Here is a 27,646-nt window from a genome sequence, read left to right on the forward strand (position 1 = left end):
AGAGTGTTCCTTCCTCTGCAATTTTTTGGAAGAGTTTGAGAAGGATGGGTGTTAGCTCTTCTCTAAATGTTTGATAGAATTCACCTGTGAAGCCATCTGGTCCTGGACTTTTGTTTGTTGGAAGATTTTGTTTGTTTGTTTGTTTGTTTGCGGTGTGCGGGCCTCTTAGTGTTGTGGCCTCTCCCGTTGCGGAGCACAGGCTCCGGACACTCAGGCTTAGTGGCTATAGCTCACGGGGCCATCCACTCCGTGGCATGTGGGATCTTCCCGGACCGGGGCATGAACCCGTGTCCCTTGCATTGGCAGGCGGACTCTCAACCATTGTGCCACCAGGGAAGCCCTGTTGGAAGATTTTTAATCACAGTTTCAATTTCATTACTTGTGCTTGCTCTATTCGTATTTTCTGTTTCTTCCTGGGTCAGTCTTGGAAGGTTATACCTTTCTAAGAATTTGTCCATTTCTTCCAGGTTTTCTGTTTTATTGGCGTAGAGTTGCTTGTAGTAGTCTCTTAGGATGTTTTGTATTTCTGCAGTGTCTGTTGTGACTTCTCCTTTTTCATTTCTAATTTTATTGATTTGAGTCCTCTCCCTCTTTTTCTTGATGCATCTTGCTAATGGTTTATCAATTTTGTTTATCTTCTCAAAGAACCAGCTTTTAGTTTTATTGATCATTGCTAATGTTTTCTTTGTTTCTATTTCATTTATTTCTGCTCTGATCTTTATGATTTCTTTCCTTCTGCTAACTTTAGATTTTGTTTGTTCTTCTTTCTCTAGTTCCATTAGGTGTAAGGTTAGATTGTTTATTTGAGGTGTTTCTTGTTTCTTGAGGTAAGCTTGTATAGCTATAAACTTGCCTCTTCGAACTGCTTTTGCTGCATCCCATAGGTTTTGGAACGTCATGTTTTCCTTGTCATTTGTCTGTAGGTATTTTTTGATTTCCTCTTTGATTTCTTCAGTGATCTCTTGTTTATTTTGTAACATATTGTTTAGCCTCCAAGTGTTTGTATTCTTTATGTTTTTTTTTTCCCCTGTAATTGATTTTGAATCTCATAGTGTTGTGGTCAGAAAAGATGCTTGATATGATTTCAGTTTTCTTAAATTTACTCAGGCTTGGTGTGTGACCCAATACGTGATCTATCCTAGAGAATGTTCCGTGCGCACTTGAGAAGAAAGTGTAATCTGCTGTTTTTGGTTGGAATGTCCTATAAATATCAATTAAATCTATCCAGTCTATTGTGTCATTTAAAGCTTCTGTTTCCTTATTTATGTTCATTTTGGATGATCTGTCCATTGCTGTACGTGACGTGTTAAAGTCCCCCACTATTATTGTGTTACTGTCGATTTCCTCTTTTTTACCTGTTAGCAGATGCCTTATGTATTGAGGTGCTCTTATGTTAGGTGCATATATATTTATAATTGTTATATCTTCTTCTTGGATTGATCCCTTGATCATTATGTAGTGTCATTCCTTGTCTCTTGTAACATTCTTTATTTTAAAGTCTATTTTATCTGATACGAGTATTGCTACTCTAGTTTTCTTTTGATTTCCATTTGCATGGAATATCTTTCCATCCCCTCACTTTCAATCTGTATGTGTCCCTAGGTCTGAAGTAGGTCTCTTGTAGACAGCATATATATGGGCCTTTTTTTTTGTATCCATTCAGCAAACCTGTGTCTTTTGGTTGGAGCATTTAATGCATTCACGTTTAAGGTAATTATTGATATGTATATTCCTATGACCATTTTCTTAAGTATCTTGGGTTTATTTTTGTAGGTCCTTTTATTTTCTTGTGTTTCCCACTTAGAGAAGTTATTTAGCATTTGTTGTAGTCCTGGTTTGGTGGTGCTGCATTCTCTTAGGTTTTGCTTGTCTGTAAAGCTTTTGATTTCTCCATCGAATCTGAATGAGATCATTGCCAGGTAGAGCAATCTTGGTTGTAGGATCTTCCCTTTCATCACTTTAAGTGTATCATGCCACTTCCTTCTGGCTTGTAGAGTTTCTGATGAGAAATAAGCTGTTATCCTTATGGGTGTTCTGTGTTATTTGTCATTTTTCCCTCTCTTCTTTCAGTAATTTTTCTTTGTCTTTACTTTTTGCCAGTTTGATTACTGTGTGTCTCGGCGTGTTTCTCCTTGGGTTTATCATGTATGGGACTCTCTGCACTTCCTGGTCTTGGGTGGCTATTTCCTTTCCCATGTTAGAGAAGTTTTCGAGTATAATCCCTTCATATATTTTCCCTGGTCCTTTCTTTCTCTGTTCTCCTTCTGGGACCCCTATAATGCAAATGTTGTTGCGTTTAATGTTGACCAGAGGTCTCTTAGGCTGTCTTCATTTCTTTTCATTCTTTTTTCTTTATTCTGTTCTGCAGCAGTGAATTCCACCATTCTGTCTTCCAGATCACTTATCCGTTCTTCTGCCTCATTTTTTCTGCTATTGATTCCTTTTAGTGTATTTTTAAGTTCAGTTATTGTATTGTTCATCTGTGTTTGTTTGTTCTTTAATTCTTCTAGGTCTTTGTTAAACATTTCTTGCATCTTCTCAATCTTTGCCTCCATCATTTTGCCTAGGTCATAGATCATCTTCATTATCATTATTCCGAATCCTTTTTTCTGGAAAGTTGCCTATCTCCACTTCATTTAGTTGTTTTTCTGGGGTTTTCTCTTGTTCCTTCATGGTACATAGTCCTCTGCCTTTTCATCTTGTCTATCTTTCTGTGAATATGGTTTTTGTTCCACAGGCTGCAGGATTGTAGTCCTTTTTGCTTCTGATGTGTGCCTTCTGGTGGATGAGGGTATCTAAGAGGCTTGTGCGAGTTTCCTGATGGGAGGGACTGGTGGTGGGTATAGGTGACTGTTTCTCTGGTGGGCAGAGGTCAGTAAAACTTTAATCCACTTGACTGCTGATGGGTGGGGCTGGGTTCCCTCCATGTCGGTTGTTTGGCCTTAGGCAACCCAACACTGGAGCCTACCTGGGCTGTTTGGTGGGGCTAATGGCAGACTCTGGGAGAACTCATGCCAAGGAGTACTTCCCAGAACTTCTGCTGCCAGTGTCCTTGTCCTCACGGTGAGCCACAGCCACCCCCTGCCTCTCCAGGAGACCCTCCAACTCTAGCAGGTGTGTCTGGTTTGGTCTCCCCCGGGGCCACTGGTTCTTCCCCTGGATCCCGATGCACACACTGCTTTATGTGTGCCATCCAAGAGTGGAGTCTCTGTTTCCCCCATTCCTGTCGAAGTCCTGCAGTCAAATCCCACTAGCCTTCAAAGTGTGATTCTGTAGGAATTCCTCCTCCCGTTGCCAGACCCTCAGGTTGGGAAGCCTGACGTGGGGCTCAGAACCTTCACTCCAGTGGGTGGACTTCTGTGGTATAAGTGTTCTCCAGTCTGTGAGTCACCCACCCAGAAGTTATGGGATTTGATTTTACTGTAATTTTGACCCTCCTACCCTCTCATTGTGGCTTCTCCTTTCTCTTTGGATGTGGGGCATCTTTTCTGGTGAGTTCCAGTGTCTTCCTGTCGATCGTTGTCCAGCAGGTAGTTGTGATTCTGGTGTTCTCGCAAGAGGGAGTGAGAGCACGTCCTTCTACTCTGCCATCTTGGTTCAGGGCCCAGTATGTCCCCATACAATTATATATTTGATCATTTCTAATTTTAGTTTTATGTCAAGCAATTTGGAATGGTCTGAATATTTTTCTTTTTTGTGTGATAAATATTTATTTTATAATTGTAAAGAGGGCTTAAATTTCACATTGTTTATATAAATCTTCTTTTACATTTCTGATTATTTCCTTGTGGTGGATTCCTAGAAGGAAAATTACTGGGTCATTGAATATGATTGTTTTTAGATATAGCCAAAATATTTTTTGTAATGTTGGAACCAACTGATACTCTTCCAGCAATGTAGGAGTTTGGCCAAATTGCTGACACTTCTGCAACATTAATTGTTATCCTTTTGTCATTCTTTGATAATTTGATAGGCAATGGAGTATAATTAAACACTTCCATCTTTATTTAATTTGCATTTCTTTGATTACTGCTGAAATTGCATTTTTATGTGTATTTACTCTTGTTATACCTCACTTATTAGAAATAGAAATCACTACTACTATGTACAGTGTAGGTGATGTTTGCTAATGGAACCACATAGATCACAGGGTCATCATTTAGATAATGACTTTGAGATACTTGGTTTTCAAATGCACTAAGATAGCCTTCTCTGAAAAAATGAAGGTAAGGTACTGAAAAGTATGATGCACTGACTGGGTTCCAATTCTGACTTGAACTAGCTTTTGAACTTGCCATCAAACCACTGTGGCCTTCAGTTTCTTTGAAAAATATGCAATTTCCCTAAATGGTTTATTTGTTCCATTATAGCCCTCAGTATTAAAATTCTGGTGACTATAGAAACACTCATCAGAATCAGTGTTATTGTTCATAAAATAACATTTTCTGGCAGTATTATGAGTTGTCAAAATCTCCATCCTGAACTGGTTTCAAAGACTGGATTAGAAATTATTAATTTAACCTTTTGTGGCAATCAACCCATTATATAATAGGGTTTTTAGTGCAAAGGTAACTTTTATATAATTTTAAGTTCTTATTTTGGGGGTTCACCCACTTCTTTCAATTTGTGTATTTTAATGTCTTATAATAAAAAAAAAAGGAAATCACATCCCATCATTCTCACCTTCCTTAAATTCTTAGGTTTGGTGGGTAAACCCAGGGGTCAAGAGATTTATGAACATTCAGACATGGAGTAGGTTGATGTCACCTTTAGAAGCATGGTTGGTTACTCAGGTGAGACCACTGTTAATTGGTTTGCATTCAGAATTTTGTTCATTGGAGCAAGTCCACTTCAGATTGGCAGTTTCAGAAGGGACGGGTTGATGTTGGTTAGCTTGCAGAAGCATGATCAAGACCATGTAGGCAGGTAATTGCTAATTGATTAAATGAGATTGAAACCTGTATTGGTGGCTGCTTGTTACCATAGCTACAGAACAAGCAGTTTCCTCCTTCAATCCTCCTTCTTCCATTTCATTTTCAGTTTATTAATCTTTGTACCCCCAGGACTTAGGGCAGGATTTTGTATATAGGCATTCGCAAAGACTATGGAGTAAATGATCTGAAATTGAATGAAGTTATTTTGGGGATGTCTTAGAATTTCTATTATGCATCCCCTTGTTTTCATTACATAGCCTATTTTAGTTCTCTGACACCTCCTATCTGGATTGGGTCCCAGCCTCTTACTTGCCTCTAGTGTTTTTCTCCTTCATTCCATTCTGCGCTTAATGGTTTTACTTTACAAGAATTTTAATGGTGTCACAGTCTTGATCAAAAGTAGTTAGTTACTCTCTAACCTATTGAACTAAGGCCAAATTGACTACTTTGCTATTGATGATCCCTCAGTGTTCCACATACAAGCTTCCCATTTTTTCCTGTTAATCACTATTCTCAACTCTGTGGCTAAGACACCCAAAGGCTCTCTTCCCAGAATATGTCTAATCTGTCCCTACCTCTGCACTTTTACTCATGCTTTTCTACTGCCTAGAATACCTTTCTCCATTTAATTAGGTTTTCCCCTAATGAAACCCTATACAAATTTATTTCAGTTTTCTATTCATAAAGAATTTTCTGATCCTCCAGTAATGTATGCTTTCTTCCTTTTTCTGAACATATTAAAGCACTGGCTATGCCAATTAGAGGAACACATTTTAAATTCTCTTTAGCAGTGCAATTATTTTGTTCTTCTTATTTATTTTATTATTCCAAACTGTAAGCAGAATCCATGGATTCTCTATCTTGTTAATCTCCTGGATAATCTATTAAAAATATTTAAAATTTAATAGGTCTTTAGTAAATATATTTGGAAGGAATTCAACATATTTTAGAATATCTAAATTCCTTTTGGTAAAAACAAAAAGAAATACTGGATTCTACCTACTGGTACAGCTGAATCGTGTACAGCTTCTGAGGTGGGATGGTAATAGATTGGGGCAAAATTATCAATGGTTTGATCCAATAGTGATTGTAGTGATTGATATTTATGAATATTCACGTTCATCCAAAAGGTGTTTTATGTAGATAAAATACGCTACAATTTTTGACATTTGCTTGGGGCAATAGAAATAATGCTAGATCTGTTTTTACCTTTATTTATTTTGATCATGGTTTGCATTTGAGGCCAGACATACATATGCACATGTCTAATATAGCAGTAAATAGTCATGGAACTTTTTATTTACACAGACAATCTTTTAAAATTCAGTGCCTTTCTCACAGCATGGTTTTATTTAATGCACTAAAAAATAAACAATTCTAAATTTTGCTCATTACAGATAAAACTGACTAGTTACTAGTGAGAAGGAAGAAAACATTCTAGAGTTTCAAAAACATATTGTGAAGAAGTATAGTATCTGCCATACAATGAACACTTGAAAAACAATTATCAAATGAAAGGTAGATTTTAGAATTTCAAAGCTAAGTTAGTAAGATTTTTTTTTTTTAGAAAGGCAGTACTTATACACAAGGTATTCTTTAGTTCTTTCCTAAAAAATATTTGCAAAAAATTATCTTCACCATCTGTTGGCTAATAATTAAATTATAATAGGGAGCAGAGAATATGTATTATATATCAATAACTTTGTACCTTTAAGCCTTATGCATTTAAGTGTCCAGTAAGTATCTTTTGAAAACAAGTAAGCAAAACAACGAAGCAGAAGGTAATGTAAGAGCGTGCTTCTGTGTCATTTTTTTCGACCCTTGTTACTCAAAGTATGGTCTTCAAGTCAGCAGCTTCAGCATCACCTGGGAGCTTGCTGGAAATGCAGAGCCTCACGCTCCACCCAGACCTACTGAATCCGATTCTGATTTTAAAAAGATCCCCAGGTGATTCATATGCACATTAAAAATTAAGAAGGACTGTATTATACCATGGATAGAAGCAGACCAAGGAACATTAGCTAACTTTTTGCTTCTCTGTAACTCTTTTTAAAAATGCTTTAAAAATAATTGTTCTGATTAATCATGTTCCTGTGACTTGCGAAGTAATGGAGTTAAGTGACCTGTTCAACCTCCTTTTATGCTTGTGAACTTGAAATTTGACTGTTGTCTTTTTAACTTATAAACAGAACACCTGACCAAAATATACATATTTAACTTAAAACAGATCTTTTAATGCTAGCTGAGCTAGGATAAATTTATGGCAAGAAAAATGCCTGGCACATTGCTGCTAAGTTGTCTTGGCCTCCTGCCAGGATTTATGTTTAACACTTCTGTGATTAATGGTACTCTTCACATAAAGGATTGTTTTTGCATTTGGTTCCCTGGAATGAGCACAGTGGGTAAATTGTGATGCCAAGTAGCAAAAGAAGCTTTTGAAGGAGCTGCCACTTATTATATGTGTTATTACGAATTATTATTGACTTTAAATGCTGGATTTCTTTCATTCCCTAGATGTGGCAAAGGACATAACATCAGATCAACTTTATGTGAAGGACTTTTAAATTTATCTCTAACGTCTAAGAAGGAAAGCGACATCTGACTTTAACAGATGCACCATAATGTAAAGAAATATTTTTAATGTAGTTAAGGAATATTACAAATCATTATTCTTATGGTATATAGTTGTTTTATTTTATTTTGATTGTAGAAATACACGGTTCGTTTCAACACAGAGACATTATTTTGCTCTTTACATGCTTAATCACCAGCAAAAATTTGATTAGGAGGTGCAAGCTTTCTTTACTGGAAGCCAGGGCATTAAGCTCTTTGGTGTAATTGTTTAATTACCAGTGCACCATTTTAATTGACATGCTATTATAACTTTCCATGGAAAGGAAGATGCAATCTTTTATTTTTGTTTCTTATCTAATGAAAACCACTCTCTTAGATGGGCTAGTTTGGCAATTTGACTTAGGAAAAAGTATTGCCGAATGAAGTTTTTATGTGAACAAGGAAAAGAAATTAACTTTAGTACTCATCTCATTGGTCTGCCAAATTGGAAGGACATTTTAGGCCTGATTATCATGTTCTAATTAGTCTCTGGAGGACATTCATGGACAATCGAGTGCTCATTAATCTGTCTTCTTCCTGTAACATTGATTTGTTCATTCCCCTTTTAGACACTCAAATATAGAAACCAAAAATTGATGTGTGGTGTTAATGTGCTTACAGATGTTGCCACCACTTATCCAGATAAGAAGTCCATCTTAATGTACGTCACATCACTCTTCCAAGTTTTGCCTCAACAAGTGAGCATTGAAGCCATCCAGGAGGTGGAGATGTTGCCAAGGCCATCAAAAGTTACTAGAGAAGAGCATTTTCAGTTACATCATCAAATGCACTATTCTCAACAGGTAAAAGATCGAAAGAATAGCTAATATCAATGATATTTTCTGTTTTATATGGATTTTTAGATATCATACACACATATCTATATTGTCTATGGATGGATACACATATATGTATATATAGCATAGTATATATATATGTATATATATTCACACACACGTACAAAAATATATGTATATATAGCTTTGTGTGTGTGTCTGTGTGTCTATTTGGAGAGAGAGAGAGGGAGAGAGAGGGAGCGGAATCTGTAAACCTAAATTTCATCTGATACAATGGACAATAATGTTGTTTTCAAGGCACATTGTTAAAATACTCTGCTATTGATATGCACCATGTTATAGGAATATGGGACACAGAATACATTGCATTTCCATTGTGTAAAGTGAAATAAAATAAAAGATAGACTCATATACACATTAAACTTTCCATCAACTAGAGCAAAAAGCGAAGAACTAGACCAAGAGCAGAGGCAAGTACTCTGTTTAATAATGTTTTCTTATTTTTAGTGGCAGCTTGCTGTTGTAGTAACAAATTTTGCATACTCAAGGTAATATTTTTGATAAGATAAAATTAGTTTAAAATAGTTTAAATAAAAATTAAATAGAGAATACATATGATAAAGACTTTTATGATATTGTACAGAATCCAGTGGGATTCTTCTGTTACATTGCTAGTTCTTCTTCCCAACGGTGTATATTTAGGGTGTTTTTTTCCTTAACTTTCTTTGACACAAACAATGATGAAAAAGCCTTTAGCAAAATTTCTGCTGAAGGCATGGAAAGCTCTCAGGCCTAATTTTCTCACTCTACTGAACTAATTCTATATTTAGCTTATGAAAGCTTCAGTCCTTTCCAAGGTATTGACGTGATGAATTCTGGTTTTGTTTACTTTGAGTTCAGAGAAGATTGCTTTGGGTTGCTTGTTTTTGCCAGTTTGAAGAGCAGCGTCCCATATTAGTGCTGGAGGTGTGTCAGGATGGAATCTTTATGGTTAAATCCCATCCTCCTCTCTTCCCTGACTACCTGTTCTCCAACATGACATTGAGCACCACAATTCTTGGAGTGTACCAGTTTCTAATATCACTTATATATATTTAGGATTAAATTTTTCATCTCACTGTTTCCATTTAACATTCGTTTTTTCTAGTGTGTTGGAAAGCAGTCCTTCCAGGGTTACTTACCATGTCTCCTCCTCCTCTCTGTCCCCCTCCCCCGAACCCTTCTGCAGATCACAGTCAGTCTAGCACAGGGCTATGAACGAACTCCTTCCTCTCCTAAGCCTCGGTTCAAGAGCTATGCCTACACACAGGCTGCTTATGTCACCACCTCTGACCCCACACGGAGCCCATTTCCTTCACAGGTCTGTCAACATTTACTCTCTGTTCTCCAAACCAAAGAACTTCTTCACCCAAGATAACCTAACATGGTTTTTGTTTGTTTGAATTTGCAGTGCCTTTTTTTTCTCCGCCATCAGGAGCCGTTTCATTGTTCTCAGTTGTATTAGATGCTGCACATGATGCTGTTTTGTTATTGAGACCTCTCTAGTTTAACGTATGTTGATTCTTCATGAATGGGGATTCTTATAATAGTGATTTGTACTTTCATTATATAATTACCTGTAAGATTAGTTTTTATAAAGGCTACCAACCCAAACACAAAGCTCATTAAAGAGAGGTCATTTAAAAGAATGGGAAAATGGATGAAATTTACTAGTCACATTACTTGGGGAGATTTTCTAGATATCTGATACCTAAAGGAAATATATACTCTATATATTGCCCTTATTATATTTTCACTGTATAAGTATGTACTTATATTCTATTTAAGAAAAATATAGCTGTAAGCTTCTTCATGTGATAGATTTTAATTTTGCCAACTTAAACTTGATAGCAGGCTCTGTAGTATTTATACAAGAAAGTCACACTCAAACCAGGTCAGATTCTATGCACCATTCAGTATTTTCCACGTAATGAATCTTCTCAGTAGCATTTTCCATCATTATTGCAGTGTTGTAGAAAACCTAAAAATACAAGAATTTATAGCCTTGTATATGTTAGAGCATGGGAATGGCATGTGCTAGAATTGCTGGATTTGCTAAAATTTCCTTTTAAAAGAAAATCTCATTTATTTTGTTTAGAAGAGCAATTTGAAGAGTTCTTGCGGAAGTGACTTTTCTCAATGCTACACAATGAATGGGAATTTAGAAGTTATCGTCTTGATCCCATTGGAGAAAAGTACACATTTTTGGAGACTCATCGATTTTTTTTTAAGATAGTGGTTGTATTTAATTAGTGATTTATTTGGCACAGTTAATTGATGCATGAAAAATTTTAACACTGAAAGCTTCCCCCAGGGGAACGTATTTCAGGGCATAGTTATGCCCTTTATCCTTGGCTAGTTTTCTTGCAAAGTTGAACAGAGGAGATGAGTGAGAATGGTTATGATTATGTGACTCAGCCTCATCTTCAATTAAATTCCCATCCACATGTTCACAAAGTTGTATAGTCTTGAACAAAAAACCTAATCAGTTTCTTCATTATCAGTAAATAAAAAGAATTCTGCCACACATTACTGACTGCTATGTGTATACATTATATGAACTAATAAAATCCTTATAATGACTCTTAGAGGTGGGAGGTGCTATTTTTTATCTCCATTTTAAGTTTAAGCGTACCCACCCTTTCCTTGCTCCTCCTCCTTCTCCCTCCCACCCTCCTGACTCTCCCTGACTCTTTAGGCTTTTTTTTTTTTTTTAAATCACCATCCTCCAATTGAAACTTCCAAGACTTAATAGGTGTTGTACCTCCTAAAATAAAGAAGTCTTAGCCAAGACAAAAAGAGGAGTATTTTTGCTCCTTATTTTCACTTTATTGAGCTGCCTCTTCCAGAAGGTTTTCTCCAGTGCCTATTCTGGCAGCACGTTTTTACCTCATTACCATCTCATTAAGGCATTGTTCAGGTATGATTCCTTAATGAAGTAATTATAAATGGACTTAATTTTGCTAGACTGTATTTGTTCACTCTCCCTTTGTCTAAATATTACAAAATATGTAATATATCATAAAATATTGAGCAGTTCACATATCTGTTTTAACTTAACATAAGCCATTGAAATAAACCTATTGTTACCCTTTAGAAAAGAAGAAACATGAATCACAGTTGGTGAGGAATGATATATCCTGCCTGTTTCTAAAGGAAGCACATCAGAAGATGGTGTTACACATAGTTAGGTTTGATAAATTTGTGTCTTAACTATTTACTGAGAAAATTTTTTCTAAAGAGTTTCTCAGAGGGGCTGAGCCTGTACTGCCCCCTACAGGTTATATCTGATCCACTTTCAATGATCGGCCAGATTGGGTTCCATTGGAAGGTTTCATTCAAGTGTTTACTTGGTGGTCTATAAGTAAGGGTGCAGTTTTCCATAACAGAAGAGAGAGCCATGTGGGAGACTGTTCCCTATGGGAAACATAAAATGCCTAAATTATTGTAAAAGTTCCCAGTATCTTAGAAACATTAAGTATCCCCATCTGTCCCAACTTAGAAAATCTGATTTATAGTCATTGCAGTTTGTGAACGTGTTGAGGTGAAGTGATCTGACCTATCTCAGGATCTCTGCCTATAAATCAGTTTTTCTCATAATTTACGAAGAAGCAATACTCTCTGGTGTGAACCCTAACTTTTCCTTCATTGTATCACTTAACTACCACCCATTCTTCAATGGAGGACATCCTTTTTATAGTTACACTGAATTCCTATTTTTATGACTTGGATCATGCCTCTCATTCTACTCCTAATCTAATATCAAACATCCCCAGTATCTTTTTCACTTTCCATTTCTCTCTTTCTCCTGGCACCTCATCCTAGCCAAAACTCCTGTAGGCACACCTCCTCTGTCCAAACATACCACTCCGTTTTATCTTGTTAATGTACTATCATGTGACATTTTCTTTCACTGACCATTTTTTGTAGTCTATGCTTTATACATTTGTTTATTCAGCAAATAATTATACTTGGTCACCAAATCCAATGTCTTTCAGCACCTCTCAGGCTTTGTACCGTCACTGAAGTACTTCTCCTATAGCCTCTAGACTTACCAGCTCCTTCTCCACCTCTAACTGTCTTGTGTCTCTTTCATTATCTGGCTCTTCCTCCTCTTCCAACTCCCTTAGCATAGGAGTCTCATGTGAGATCCTTTGACCTTCTTTTTTGTATACGCTCTCTGTTGTCAATATGATTTAATCTCTTGACTTGAAGCTGTATGCCCATGATCATTGTATTTATGTTTTCACCACTTCCAGTCTCTCTTGAGTTACAGCCTCATTTTCAACTCTTTGGTATGTATCTATACCTTGATGTCCACTGATTTCTCAAACCTCCTACATCCTGAAGTGAACCTTGTTTCATTGCTCACAAACTTGTTTGTTGTCCTTTTTGTTATGTAAATGGGGATGTTATTCAACAGTTTTTGAGATTTAAATATGTGACATACTCTTTTGCCTCTGTAGTGATCTGCTATTGAGTAATGAAATATGTATTGTCAATTCTTTCTTCACAGCATTTCTCCATTAAGTTATGTTCCCTCAGTATTCATAAATACCCTCTGATTCAGGCTCTCACTACATGTCTTCTAGATTACAGAAATAGCTTTGCAATCAATATCACTCTTTTTAGCTTAATCCCCTCTAAATCATATTAGATTTTCTTATTAACAGCTTTAATAACATAATTCACAAAACTTTCTTCACTTCCTTTGGCCTTTATAATAACTCCACTCTCCCAAATTTCATCAGTAAGCTCCATGATCTATTAACAATTTATATTTTCATGCTTATTTCACACTAATCTATTTTATGTTTTCTTTACTCCAACCAAATTAAGTCACTTTCTCTCCTGCACAAGTGCCAAGCAATTTCTTTTCTTAGCTTTTATGGTTCTCTCAGCCTAGAATGACTTATATCTCCTTTTCAAATTGGCCAATTTAATTCAAATTTCAAGGCCTAACCAATAAGTGGCACAGCCTGAATTTAAGTTCAGATTTATCTGACTCCAAGCCCATGTTAATTATACTAACTACCACTGTATTTTCTCTACTATGATTCTCACACATGGAGTGATATTAATTTATGTAATCATTTTACACTTATTTATTAATCACCTACTATGTGCCAGGTATTATTATAGGATCAAAAGACACATTAGTAAACAAATACACAAAATAATTCCTGCCTTAGTTGAGGACATGTGTTCATGGGAGAGTCATAGTATGAACAAGTATAAATAAGTAAAATAACATTTCAAATAATATGAAAATAGCATGCATTAAGTAAAGTAGAATTTAGTAGTAAGTACAATAGTAAATGCTAAAAAGAAAAAATAAGTAAAAGAGTATGGTGGAATATGTAGTACATGGTGGAGAAAAGTTAAAATATCAGTTTGGGTGGTCAGAGAAGGATTCATTAACAAAGTAAATATTGAGTAAAGACTGGAAAGAGGTATGGGTACCTTTGGGAAGATAAACCCATGAGGAAGAAACACAGATAGTACAAAAGCCCTGAGTTGTGGGGATATTTATTTGGACTATTCAAGGAAAGGTACAAGTTAGGGGCACAGTGCTAGGAGATGGTGTCTGAGCTGTAGTAGTGGACCAGATCACATAGGGTTTTGTAAGTAATGGTGAAGACTTAGGTTTTTATTACCAATGAGGTAGAAAGCTATTGGAGGAATGACATAAACTCACATTATTTCCACATGGCTGCTTTGTGGAGAATAGACCAAAGGAATAAGGATGGAAACAAGGAGACTAGTTCGAATGTTATTGCAGTAATCCAGGCAGGATATGGCACAGGCTTGGATTTGGATTATTTTTCTCCCCCCCCCATTTTTTTTTATTGTGGTCAAATACGTATAATGTAAATGTCAATGTTTTAACAATTTGTAAGTGTACAGTTCAGTGGTATTCAGTACATTCATAAAATTGTCTAACCATTACCAACATCTGTCTCCATAATTCTTTTCATCTTGCAAAATGGAAACTCTGTATCCATTAAAAAAATAACTCCCCATGACTCCCTCCTTCCAGCTCCTGGTGAACCACCATTCTACTCTCTGTTTCTATGAGTTTGGCTTTTTTTTTTTTTTAAAGATTCAACATATAATGAGATAATGAGATCATGCAATATTTGTCTTTCTGTATCTAGCTTATATCACTTAGCATGAAGTCCTCCAGGTTCATCCATGTTGTCTCAAATGCCAGAATTTCCTTCCTTTTTAAGGCTGAATAGTATTTTATTGTGTGTATATATGTGTTTGTGTGTATACACACACACACACACACACACACCACATTTTCTTTATTCATTCATCTGTTGGCCAACATTTAGGTTTGTTTTCATATTTTGGCTATTGTGAATAATGCTGCAATGAACATGGGAGTGCAGATGTGTCTTTGGGATACTGTTTTCAGTTTCCTTTGGATGTGTACTGAGAAGTGGAATTGCTGGATCATATGGTAGTTCTATTTTTTAATTTTTGAGAAATGTCCATATTGTTTTTCATAATGGTTCTATCAGTGAGAATGATGCATAGTAATTGAATTCTGGATATGTTTTGGATAACTTACAGGGTTTGCCAATTCAATATGGAACACATGTTAGCTGTATTTTTTGAGAATATTTAACTGTGTCATAAGAAAACAAAGATGATAGATGATACTTCCAAGAGGCATTAAACTTAGAGTGTAAATAAACTATTCAATAATAGCTTATGAAATATAAGTGAAACCTATGTATTAAATTTAGCTGATGAGGAGCAAATAGCTTGTGAGACATAGGCAGAGGTCAAAATGTGTGTCAGCTTTAGATAGTAACTTGACCTATTACACATGTTAAAAATAGATGGAATAAATAGTGAAATACACAAGAATATTGTTTATGGATGGAAGGAGATGAAAAGACCAAATTATAAGGTATGATGATATCACCTCTAGGCTGGCAGCTTCATCATTCCTAAATTGGCCACCGATTAATGATACTCAGTATATATTATGGCCTCCCAAGTGCTCTAAATAAAAAATGCAAATAAATCCTATAACTGTTTAGCAGACTGATGAGCTACAGCTATAGGTCAGCTATACTTGCCCCTGCATCTTTCCAGTAGAGCAAGCGTATGTGGTCATCTTAGGTACATTCTGTCCTAAGAATGTGTCTTGCTCAAATCTCACCTCTGGTTCTGTCTACCACACCATCAACAGGGAAGGCTGATACAGCAAAACGTACGGATATTGTATAACCCAAGATTTAAATAGCATGGTGGTTCTTCTGTTTGACCTTATCCTAATTGCATTACACCTTCCATCTGTTTCACCTTGCCTCTCTCCATATGCTTTAAAATGATTTAATAAATGTTGGGATTTGAACATATTAATTTCGTTGGTGAGCCTTTCTGTTTCATGCTCTCTGGGATGGCATACCTAGTAGCAGAATTGGAGGCCACCATTTCATCAAGATCATGCTCCATATGACATAGTGGGTGTGAGTTATGAAAGAATTCGAGAAACCAAGGATTACTGCAAGGTTTTTGTTTAAACAATAGGAAGAATGGAGTTGCCGCCAACCAAAATAGAATAGACTATAGGAGGAGCAGGTTTGGGAGTAAGGTTAGAAGCTCAGTTTTGAACATGTTAATCTCTTAAACTTTATTTTTTTTAAAGTTGAAGTATAACTGACATATTATATTAATTTCAGGTGTACAACATAATGATCCTATATTTGTATATGTTGTGAAATGATCACCATAGTAAGTCTAGTTAACCTCTATCACCATACGTAGTTACAGAATTTTTTTTCCTTGGGATGAGAACTTCTAAAATTTACCTTCTTAACAACTTTCAGGTATGCAATACAGTATCATTAACCACAGTTGCCGTGCTGTAGATTATGTACATTGCGTCCCCATGACGTATTTAGTTTTTATCTTGAAGTGGGTACCTTTTGACCCCCTTCACCCATTTTGCCCACCCCATACCCCCTGCCTCTGGCAACCACCAATTTGTTTTCTGTATCTATGATTCCACTTATCAGTGAGATCACATGGTATTTCTCTTGTTGACTTATTTCATTTAGCAGAATGCCCACAAGGTCCCTCCTTGTTGTTGCAAATAGCAAGATTTCATTCTTTTTTATGGCTGAATAATATTCTATTGTGTGTGTATGTATGTATGTGAGTGTGTCTGTGTGTCACATTTTTCTCTATGCATTCATCCATTGATGTACACTTAGATTGTTTCCATTTCTTGGCTATTGTGAATAATGCTGCAGTGCACATGGCGATGCAAACCTCTTTTTTGAGGTAATATTTTGTTTTCTTTGGCTAAATACCTGGAAGAGGAATTGCTGCATTATATGGTAGTTCTATTTTTAATTTTTTGAGGAACCTCCATACTTTTTTCCATAGTGACTGCACCAATTTCAATTCACAGTAACGGTGCACGAGGGTTCCCTTTTTTCCATAGCCTCACCAACACTTGTTATTTTTTGTCTTTTTGATAATAGCCATTCTAACAGGTGTGAGGTGATATCTCATTGTGCTTTTGATTTGCATTTCCCGATGAATAGTGATGTTGAGCATCTTTTCATGTGCCTGTTGCCTATGACTTCTTTGAAAAACTGTCTATTCAGATCCTATACCCATTTTTAAATGGATTGTTTGGGTTTTTTGCTGTTGAGTTATATGAGTTGTTTATATATTTTGGATATTAATCCCTTATCAGATATATGACTTGCAAATAGGTTTGGCTGTTCTGGGTCTTTTGTGGTTCTATACAAATTTGAGGATTGTTTGTTCTATATCTGTGAAAATGAGATTGGAATTTTGATAGGGATTGGGTTTATTTCTAGGCTCACTATTCTGTTTCATTGATCTATGTGTCTGTTTTTTATGCCAATACCATGCTGTTTTGATTACTATAGTTTTGTAATATAAATTGAAATCAGGGAGCTTGATGTCTCCAGTTTTGTTCTTTCTCAAGATTGCTTTGGCTATTTGGTGTCTTTTGTGGATTGTTTGTTCTATTTTCATGAAAAATGCGATTGGAATTTTGTTAGGGATTTCATTGAATCTCTTGATTGCTTTGGGTATATGGACATTTTAACAGAAATAAACCCATATATATATGGTCAGTTAATTTACAACAAAGGAGCTGAGAATATACGAGGAGGAAAGGACAGTCTCTTCATTACGTGGTGCTGGGAAAACTAGACAGGAATGTGCAAAAGAATGAAACTAGACTACTGTCTTACACTACACACAAAAATCAACTCAAAATGGATAAAAGACTTGCATGTAACACGTGGAACCATAAAACTGCCAGAATAGAACATAGTCTGTAAGCTCCTTGACTTCGGTCTTGCCAGTGATGTTTTGGATCTGACACCACAGCCAAAGGCAACAAAAGCAAAAATAAAGAAGTGAGACTACATCAAACTAAAAAGCTTCTGTACAGCAAAGGAAACCATCAATAAAATGAAAAGGCAGCCTACAGAATGGGAGAAAATATTTAGCTCTGGGCTTGTCATATACGGTCTTTATTATGTTGAGGTAAGTTCCTTCTGTACCCACTTTGTGGTGAGTTTTTATCATGAGTGGATACTGAATTTTGTCAAATTCTTTTTCTGCATCTACTGAGATGATCATATGATTTTTAAACTTTATTTTGTTAATGCAGTGTATCACATTGAACATACTAATCTTGAGATGCTTATGAGACTTGAATATACATAAAGCTGGGGTTCTAAGATCAGAGTTGAGGATAAGTAATTTGGAAGTCATCAACAGCATAGATAGTATTTAAATCCATTGACCTGGCTGAGATCACCTAAGAAAAAAAGTCACCTGGATGAGATCACCTAAGACTTAGAGATGAGAAGGAATCAGCAAAAGAGATAAAAAGGATTGCTAGAAAGGAGAGATGAAAAGGGGGAGTGTGTGGTATTGTAGAAGCCAGGTGGAGAAAGTGTTTCAGGGAGAGAAGAGTGTTTAACAGCATTAAGTATTGCTGATTAGTTCAAGTAACATTAGTGTTGAAAATTAACCAGTGAAATGTCAGTGGGATAAGCCCCCTGGGAAATCTTGACATATAGCATTTATCACAGTGGATTTACTAATAGCACCTCTGTTCGCTCTCTAAACACCTCTATTCACTCTCTGTCCCATTTTGGCCAATAAGTTATATGCTCACTCTAGCTGATACTTGCTTTGATAAGAGCAATTTCAGTGGAGTGTGTTTTTTTGGAGGTGTTGCTGATTGGGGTGGGTTCAAGAGAGAATGAAAGTGTGGGGCTAACTGCATTGTGACACGTAATAAACCTACACTGAATCGTTTATGTTCATGTGGACAAAAGCCTATATCTCTTGGATGAAGCCATTCTTCTAACTGATTATGAATCGATATATTAGTTTTCTTATGGCTGTAACAAATAATCACAAATTTAGTGGCTTAAAACAACACAACTGTATTATCATTTATTATGGTTTAGGAGTTCATCATGGTTCTCACTGGGCTATAAAAAGGTGTCAGCAGGCCTGCTTTCCTTCTGGAGGCTCTAAGGGAGATTACATTTCCTTGTCTTTTCCAGCTTTTAAAGGCTGTCCACATTCCCTGGCTCATGACCCCTGACATATTCAAAGATAACAAGAGCAAGTTGAGTCTTTCTTATCACATCCCTTTGACCTACTCTTCTGCCTCTCTCTTCCACTTTTAAGGATTCCTGAATACATAGGGCCTACCTGGATAACATAGGAAACTGTCTATCTTAAGGCTAGCTGATCAGCAAACTTAATTTCATCTGCAACCTTAATTCTTCATTGCCATATAATGTAACATATTCATATGTTCCAGGGATTAGGACATGAACATCTTTGAGGGGGTGATTTTCTGGCTGCCACTGTCTAATACCTTGGGATGCAGATACTAGGAGGGCATCCATTACCTGTAAGCTAACAGTAAGACTGGTATCACATGGCTTTTCCAAGGTGCCCTGAAGTATCAGATTGTTCCCTTCCTCTTGTGTTAACTGCACACGAGCCTCATCCTTCTTCTAGAGACATTGGGAAACTACCCTTATGCTGGAAACAACGTGGAAGAAAAATAAACAAACAAATAAGGACATACCTATATTTCTGCCTATAAAGGCAGATCTTTGTGTTCCTTGCACAGCTTAAGGCACAGATGCCCACATTCATTTAATAAACATTTTGAGCCCCAAATAATGTCTTCTGCTCTCTAAGAAGCTCACAAAGTAAAGGAATCAGGCTTTGGAAAGTTATCCATACATTGCCTATACTCTTATAATTTTACAAGAATAAAAGGGAATCACATCCCTCTCAATCTTGCCAGAGCAAAAAAGGAGCACCTCTCTTCTTTATCTAACATTTGCAGTTTTTAAAAGCCTTTTGAGTACATATCTCATTTGACCACTGCGATAAACCTGTGGAATGATCTTATTAGGCTCATTTTAACGTTGGAGGAATTTTAATGGAGGGAGGTTTTGTGTAAGCAGCAAGTAACTGGCAGAACTGGGACTCAAAGCAGGTGTCATGACTTCCAGTAGAGTTTTGATGTTTCGCTATTTGAAACTCCCAGCCAGATCAGCCAGAGGCTCTCTTCCTTTTTCATCACCATTATCCTTAGTCTTCTAATACTTATAAATGCTGGAAAGCATTTGGGAAGAAAAATCTTTCTCTTCTTCCTCTTTGCCTGATGAACAATAGCTGTCTACCATCTGCCCGTCACCAGCAGGACAGGTAAATAATTATTTATGCATTTATGAGATAAGCAATTGAACATTTAAAATAGAGATACTAAACATAAAGTATGTAGAAACACTACAGAGAAACAGCCTCCATATTATAAAAATCTGTAAAACATTGCGAAAGTAGTAATTACACACAAACCATAAAATTGGCTCTTCTAATAACAAAGGGGAAAAATAGAAAAAAAAAAAACATACTTATGGGTCTTTTCAAAATAATTAAAGTTGAAGTTAAGAAAACAGTTATCTTTATATATTTTAGATGACAAATATTTATAAAGTATATGGTTAGATGGAGATACAGTGGATAACACTGTAGAGCTAAAAATGGCATTTAGATGCTCACAAACTAGAACAAAAGGAAGTGCCCATTATACAAAGTGTGCTCATGCCCTCAATGTTTGTGTCTGTTCAGACACAATTCATGCTTCTCAGCGTTTTGGCCCTACCCCTGAAATGGTCCAATTCAACAATTTTCATTTGCCTGCTGGCTAGTAGTTTCCATGCACAGATGTCTTACCATAACCTCAAGTTCAACATATTTAAAGCTGACCTCATCTTGGCCCATGGGGCCAAGTGTCTCTTCTGACATTTATTCTCACCCAGGCTTGAACCCATCTAGCCATGTGTGACTCCTCCCTGAACTCCCTCATGCCTAATTGGTTCTTAATTCCTACCCATTGCTACTGTGGATTATTTCTAGCACCTTTTCCTTCCTGTCTGTTAGTGTGGTTTTCAACTTTATCTAATCTGGCAAACCTTGTCAATCTTATCTATGACCCTCTTCCTTTATACAATCCCCCTTACATCCGGATCTTGCCTTAGAGCATGTCTTTAAATTATGCTGTTCAATTATTTTACTTCCTCCTCCTCCTTCTTGCCTCTTGCTCTTTCTCTCTTTCATGCATACATACCAATCTGCACACCCTCTCACATCTGCACAAGGATCCTCTACCTCACACTAAATGGCATGTTTCAGGAGTTGAATGATAAATTGAAGGAAGTAGTCTCAGCAAAAGTTCTATATATCAATTTTATTTAACTTTTTTTTTTTTTTTTTGCTGCAGGATATGCCTGAATATGATTGAAAAATAAAAAGGATAAAAGTCAGTTAAAATTAAATATTCTTATCCTTGCCACCCCTTATGTATGTGTGTGTGTGTGTGTGTGTGTGTGTGTGTGTGTGTGAGAGAGAGAGAGAGAGAGAGAGAGAAATTTCAAGTATTTGCTGTTTTTCTTACTGTGAGAGAGACTGAGCATCTTTACATGTGTTTAAGAACAAGTAGGATTTCTTTTTCTGGGAAATTGTCATGTTTCCCAATTTTTATCAATTGGAATATCTGTTCTTATCAGTTTGCGGGACTTATTTATATATTAAAGGCATTAGCCATTTTTTGTGACATGGAATACAAATAATTTTCAGTTTGCTACTTGTCTTTTTAATTTGTGGTGTTTTTCTCCATTCAGAATGTTATTTTATGTTGTTTGAAATTCTTTAATCTTTAATGACTTTTTGTTGGCAGGGGAGTTCATGTTTATAAATGACTGCTATTGAAAGGGTGCTTAAACAAGATTCTCCCATGGTTTCTTCTAGTTCTCTTTTTAAAACTTTGATCCTACTAAAACTGGTGCAAATTGGAAAGTTGAGAACAATTTTAAGTTTCTCCCCAGAAGCTACTCAGTTGTTGAAACCATATATATAGATTAATACATGTATATCATAATCTAAATGTATGCCTCTTTTAAGAATGAGGAAGCATTTCCAAGAAGCTCCCTAGCATATTTCTCTTGCATTTTATTGGACAGGATTACCTCACATCCTCATGCCTAAACCAATAAGGGGAAACAGAACATACTACCATGACTGGCTTAAACCAATCAAAAGTCAGCCATCCTTGAATCATATAGCCATATGGAACAGGGTGATTCCTGAATCAAAGCAGGTTCTATTAGGACAAAGAGAAGAAAAGGGATGTTGTGTAGGCAGTCAGAAGTTTATGTTAAAGTATCCCAGGGCTTGATGGAATTTTTGTCCAAGTCCAGAAATTGCACTATTACCTGGAAGCTAGTTGAGATAAAGATATGCACTTGATACTCCAAAAGCAGGGAAACAGTCATTTATGAAACCTCAAATGAAACCACTTTTACCCACAGGAGCATCACTTCTTGAGAAGGAAAGCACTAGTTGAGCAAAGAGGAGGGAGCCCAAAGTTTGGCATCAGAGAGGCTTAGGTTTACGTTCCAGCTTTGCCACTTTCTAGCTATGTAGCCTTGACAGAGTTTCTTGCCCTTTCCGGACCTCAGTTTCCTCATGTGTGTTATGATAGTTATATCTAACTCATAGAGCTGTTAGGAGGATTAAGTAAATTGAATTATACTAGGAACCTTCCATGGCATAAGCACAGTGTAGGTTCTCAAAAACTGGCACCAATATCATGGTTACTGCTTTAAATACATCAGGTGTTAAATTAAATTTTGTGGTTTGATCTGAGGACATTATCATATTCTTATCAGTTCTTCTATGGGAAAATAGAATTTGGGTTCCAAAGTGATTTATAAATAAACTTTGAATCAGAACCGGTGTAGAGTTTGGCAATTTCCTGAGTTAATATACCAGATACAAAATTGTAAGGTAAAGGATGTACTTTTTAGTTCTGAGGTTGCTGAGAAATAGTCTTGGAACCCTGCAAAGTGGAATATAGCGGTGCTTCCTTCTAAAGCAGAAAAAAAGCACTTATAGTTGATTTTAGGCCCAGTGTTCCTGTTGGGAGGAGGTAGGGGCAGGGGTTTCTTTACTCTGTCTGCCATTGGCCCCTCCCAACACAACTTGTCCCTCAGACTGAATGCAGATTGTGTAGAAGAATTGGCAAACAGAGGGTGCAAAGCCAGCCAGTGGGGAGCTCTACTTAGATTAAAAGCACCATTGATCTGCTCCATGGAAGCTTTTATACTTTCTGATGTGACTGAACAAGTGACCTAGAAAGAGTATTGTGAGGTTTGAGCTCAGCTCTAAAGATTGGTGCACTGAAAATTTCCAAGCAGAATTTTGAAACGGACGGAACATCAGAAATAATAGAGGTAATAATATTACTTTGAACAAATAAACTCTTACCCTTCCATTTTTTAATCTATAAAATAGAAAAAGGGTAAAAGAAACCCACCTGGCTAAGTTACACCAGCTAAAGTGTTCTCAAATTTTTCAATGTCAGGTACACAAAATCCTTATATTTACAGTCAAGAGTTTTGAGTCAGACATCCTAAAGTTAGAGGTGTAGATTTTATTCATTTACTTAATGAGTATGTATTGAGCACAGACTATATACTAGAACTCTTCTAGTTCCTGAAAGTCTTTCCATGAACAACATGGAAATGTTTTCATGAAGCTTAACTTATAGATGGGGAAGGAGACCAAAATGTTAAGAAAATAATCAATTTTAAATGACTGTAAGTCATTTTAGTCACTGTGAAATAAAGAAACAAGAGCTGGAATTTTTAAAAATAATGGAACTGTTAAGGTTAAAGGACTATTCTATAGCTGAAAGTATCAGTTGAACCTTCTCTTGAGCTGAAAACTGGAAGGCGAGAGGAAGCTAATCTCCTTTAAACTCCAGCTCTACTATTTTAATAACTCTCTGTGGGACTTGATATACCATTTTCTATCCATGACTCTGTTTTCTCATCTCTAAAATGGAGATGATTTCTGCTTTACATGGTGGCTAAAATAATTAGCACATAGCATATATGAAAAAAGCCTTCACTCACTCTTCTACACAGTAGGCTCTAAATAAGTGTTTAAGGATGAAGAAATGTTTCTAATAATGCAGGTCAACTTTGCTGCATTTGATATTATATTTATAAATTATGATTTAAACTTAAAACAAATTCCAATTTTACCTTTGGCAAAGATAGTTGGCGTTTCTGGGAAAGACGATAGATAGTTTAACCACCTATGCTGGAACCTGACTTTTCCCATCTCTCTTTTGATACCAGAGATAGCTCCAGATGTAGCTGTGGATGATTAAAAAAAAAAAAAAATTCCGTAAAACAAGGGTATATGAAAGTTCCCACTTACTTCATGTTCATTACATTTTGTGGGCCTAGTGGCTTTATAAAGTTTGAAAGAATTATTGGGTGGAACCAAGCTAAGCTGTTTACGTAACAATCTTTTAAAAGGGCAGGTGAGCTTATCTGTAATTGTTAATATATTTTTCAGAACTCTTCATGACGAATGGACGTAGTATGTCTTGTTTAGCTTAGTTTTGGCCTCTTAAAGAATATTGAAGCCAAACATTTGTTTTAATACCTTTTTTGCAAAAAATCTTTGAGGAAACATGATGTCATAAGAAGGTGTGTTAAAATTCTGATTCATCTTACTTGCTGTGTGATACACGTGTTTCTCTCTTGGCTCACCTGTGTAATATAGTCATACATATCTTGTTCTGCAGTTTTCATTGCCACATAGCAAATCACCTCAAAATTTAAGGGCTTACAAAAAAGTAACAGTCATTTTTGTCATTATCTGTCATTCTTCTGGGGGTTAACTGGGCTTGAGATTTCTCATGCAGTTGCAGTAAGACAGTAGCAGAGGCTGGAGTCATCTCAAAGACTCCTTCACTAACGTGTCTGGTGGTTCTGTTGGAACTTCAGCCAGGGTAGTTGGCTCGAACACCCACATGTGGCCTTTCCATGTAATTTGTGTTCTCTCACAAAATGCTGGCTGGGTTCCGAGAGCGAGTGATCCAAAGAGTACTAAGCAGAAGCTGTATTGCCTTTTGTAGCTTATTCTTGGAAGTCACATAGTGTAATTTGCTCCATGGTCATAGATCCACCCATGTTTAAGGGAAGGGAACACAGACCCAACTCTTGATGGAGAAGTGTCATTGTTACAGTATAAGAGGAGTTAGGTAGGATGGGAGATCTTGTTGTATTCATCTTGAAAAATACAGTCTGCCACAATTTACACAATTCTTATGAGAGTCAGTGCTCAGCTGAGAAACGTAGCTAGCATGCTGCCTAACAGGTGTTCAATAATGAGTACTCTACTTATTTGTGACTGTACTTGGTTTAAGTAAGCTTGCACAGATCTTCAAATATCCAGGCTCCTGATTAACTAAGAAGTCTGAGAGTGTTTTTGTCCGTAATTACCACAGAGTGAGTTCTGCAATGGAGATCAATCAGTTGCTTTGCAACCCAAGTGAAATTTCAAATTCATTTGGGAAGAATTTATATATTATGTAGTATGGAGGGTATTATAGGTGACAAAACTGAAGTCCAGAGATGTTAAATTGTTTAGCTCAGGCCACAGAGTAGAAATACTGGATTCAGTAGGTGGTATCTTGAAGTATGCTAAATATGACTTCTGTCCTAGGATTTTAAATATTTTAAGCAAGTTCACCTCATTTTTTCATTTTCTCCAGAACAATCTCTAGTTTCTACATTTGTTAAGTAATGTGATTTCCTGTTTTTCACTGTATTGTTTACAACAATCTGTTTTTCATAAAGTACTTTAATATTTTAATAATTATTCCGTAATTAAACTTTTTAACCCTATTTTTTAATGAAACCATGCTCAATGTGTGGTAACATCAAAATTAAGATATATGATAACCTTGATTGGAACCTTATTTTATATGGGTATATTTCTTAAAATCCCTGCTATAAAATTCCATCAGAACATGTCCTTACTTATTAGTTTGTGGTTTACCTATGAATAATGTCAATGAAAAAATGGAATGATGCTAAGTTAATCAATATATATTAACCAAACTTGCAGAGCAACATAGGTAAATGTGTGGTAAATAGTGGTAAATTCAGTGTCTTTGGGTCTTAAATCTACTGGCAAATGTTTTATTTTAACTGAAACTCCCTTAAGCTTGTATATGTAAAAAAAAGATAAATTCTTTTGAAGAGGTATCTTATTTAGTAGTAATTAATATAGAGTAATTGTGAAAGGAACATGCAGTTAGTACTCATAGAAGGTATTTTGGGTCATGGAAAACTTATGATAAGAATGCAGACATCAATTTTTTAAACTATGAAAATGTTATAAATTAAACTGTTGGGAAAAGAAATCATCTTTGAAAGGATTAATGATGAGTTGACAGTATTGTTATGTGACTTTATTTCCAGATCATCTGCCTGCTGGTCAGTTACAGAAAGTCATGTGCCTCTTTTACATATATCAAATCCAGATTTGGAAGACTAACATTTTAAATATTTATTTCTATTAGTTCAGTTATTCATGGTGTAATGATGCCTATCATGGGAGCTACATACAAGAACAGGATTACTTCACAATAAAATTTACTTACAGTAAACATTTATGAATGTTTATGAGCTTCCTCTGGGATCTCTGGTTAATTTAAAATCTTAATACATTTTATCTTCATTTTACCATGTCCCAAGGAAATTTTTGGCTGAAAGATTAGCATTATAAAAAAGAGGGTTTTAATTAGAAATTTCTATACTGTGGGTCAGATTGCTAAATCCATTGGCAATTATCTGCTTCCTAAGATATGTAGTTCTCTTTCTGAAACATTAAAATTTACTGTATAATACCTCAAAAAGTCATTTCAAGAGGAATTTTGGGTCACTAATGGAATTAGAAATAAGATGTGCACATGGATTCCTCTACTTCTATTTCATCATTTAATTTTCATGTGAACCAGGCGATTAAAGGCTTTTTAACTACCTGGTCCTCAAATAGTTCAGGAACAAGTATGCCAGAAGGACTGTAGTATTACCATTAATTTACTAATTGCTCATTGCCCGGTTGATCCTAGAAGCCAGGAATGAATATGAAAGAAAATATCTATTAAGCTCTTAAAAATTTTACTATTTCTATTGCTTCACATTCTGTGATTACAGTAGTTAATTATTGAGTGGGTGAATGTATTGAGTTAGGCAGTTCTTGTTGTATCATGTATTGATTAGAATTATACATGCAAAATCATAAAGAACTTTGAAAGTCAAATAATAAGTTAGGAAATTATTTGTAAAACTTATACACAATTTTAATAGCCTTCACGTATAGATAACAATAGTAAATCAATAAGAAAAAGCAAAACACCTCAGTAGGAAAATTCACAAAGAACATGATTCAAGAAGTGACAAAAGAAAAAAAAAAGTCAACATATCAGTAAGACATTCCATATGAAAAGACATTCCACCTAACTAGTTATGAAATACATACAATTTTTAAAAAATGAGGTCATTTTTACCTACCAGGTAGGCAGGTCAGAAAGGTGATAATATCCACAATTTTCCAGAGCTTAAGGAAACAGGAAATTTCACGAATTATGAAGGGTTTATAACAGAATAAATTGATGTTTTTCTGGAGCATATTTTTTTAGTAAATCACAGAATTTTAAATATGTAAAATCTGAGTCCTGTGTTCATACCTCTAGAAATGTATCTAAGGGCAATAATCTGATGAGGGAAATGATGAAAGGAAGAAATACAGATGACTCTTAAACAGTGAGGGGGTTGGGAACAC

At 35.9% G+C, this 27,646-nt stretch overlaps 1 protein-coding gene across 2 annotated transcripts in view; it reads left to right on the forward strand.

The window, feature by feature from the left end:
- Positions 1-27,646, forward strand: part of DMD (dystrophin) — a 2,128,065-nt gene that overhangs the window by 514,424 nt on the left and 1,585,995 nt on the right. For both annotated transcript variants that reach the window (XM_067723245.1, XM_067723244.1), the window contains exons 8-9: positions 8,169-8,350; positions 9,573-9,704. In XM_067723245.1, coding sequence (XP_067579346.1) covers positions 8,169-8,350; positions 9,573-9,704 — 314 coding nt within the window. The remainder of the gene's footprint in view (positions 1-8,168; positions 8,351-9,572; positions 9,705-27,646) is intronic.

This window comes from Pseudorca crassidens, chromosome X (assembly GCF_039906515.1).
Source record: "Pseudorca crassidens isolate mPseCra1 chromosome X, mPseCra1.hap1, whole genome shotgun sequence".
NCBI classification, from domain to species: Eukaryota; Metazoa; Chordata; class Mammalia; order Artiodactyla; family Delphinidae; genus Pseudorca; species Pseudorca crassidens.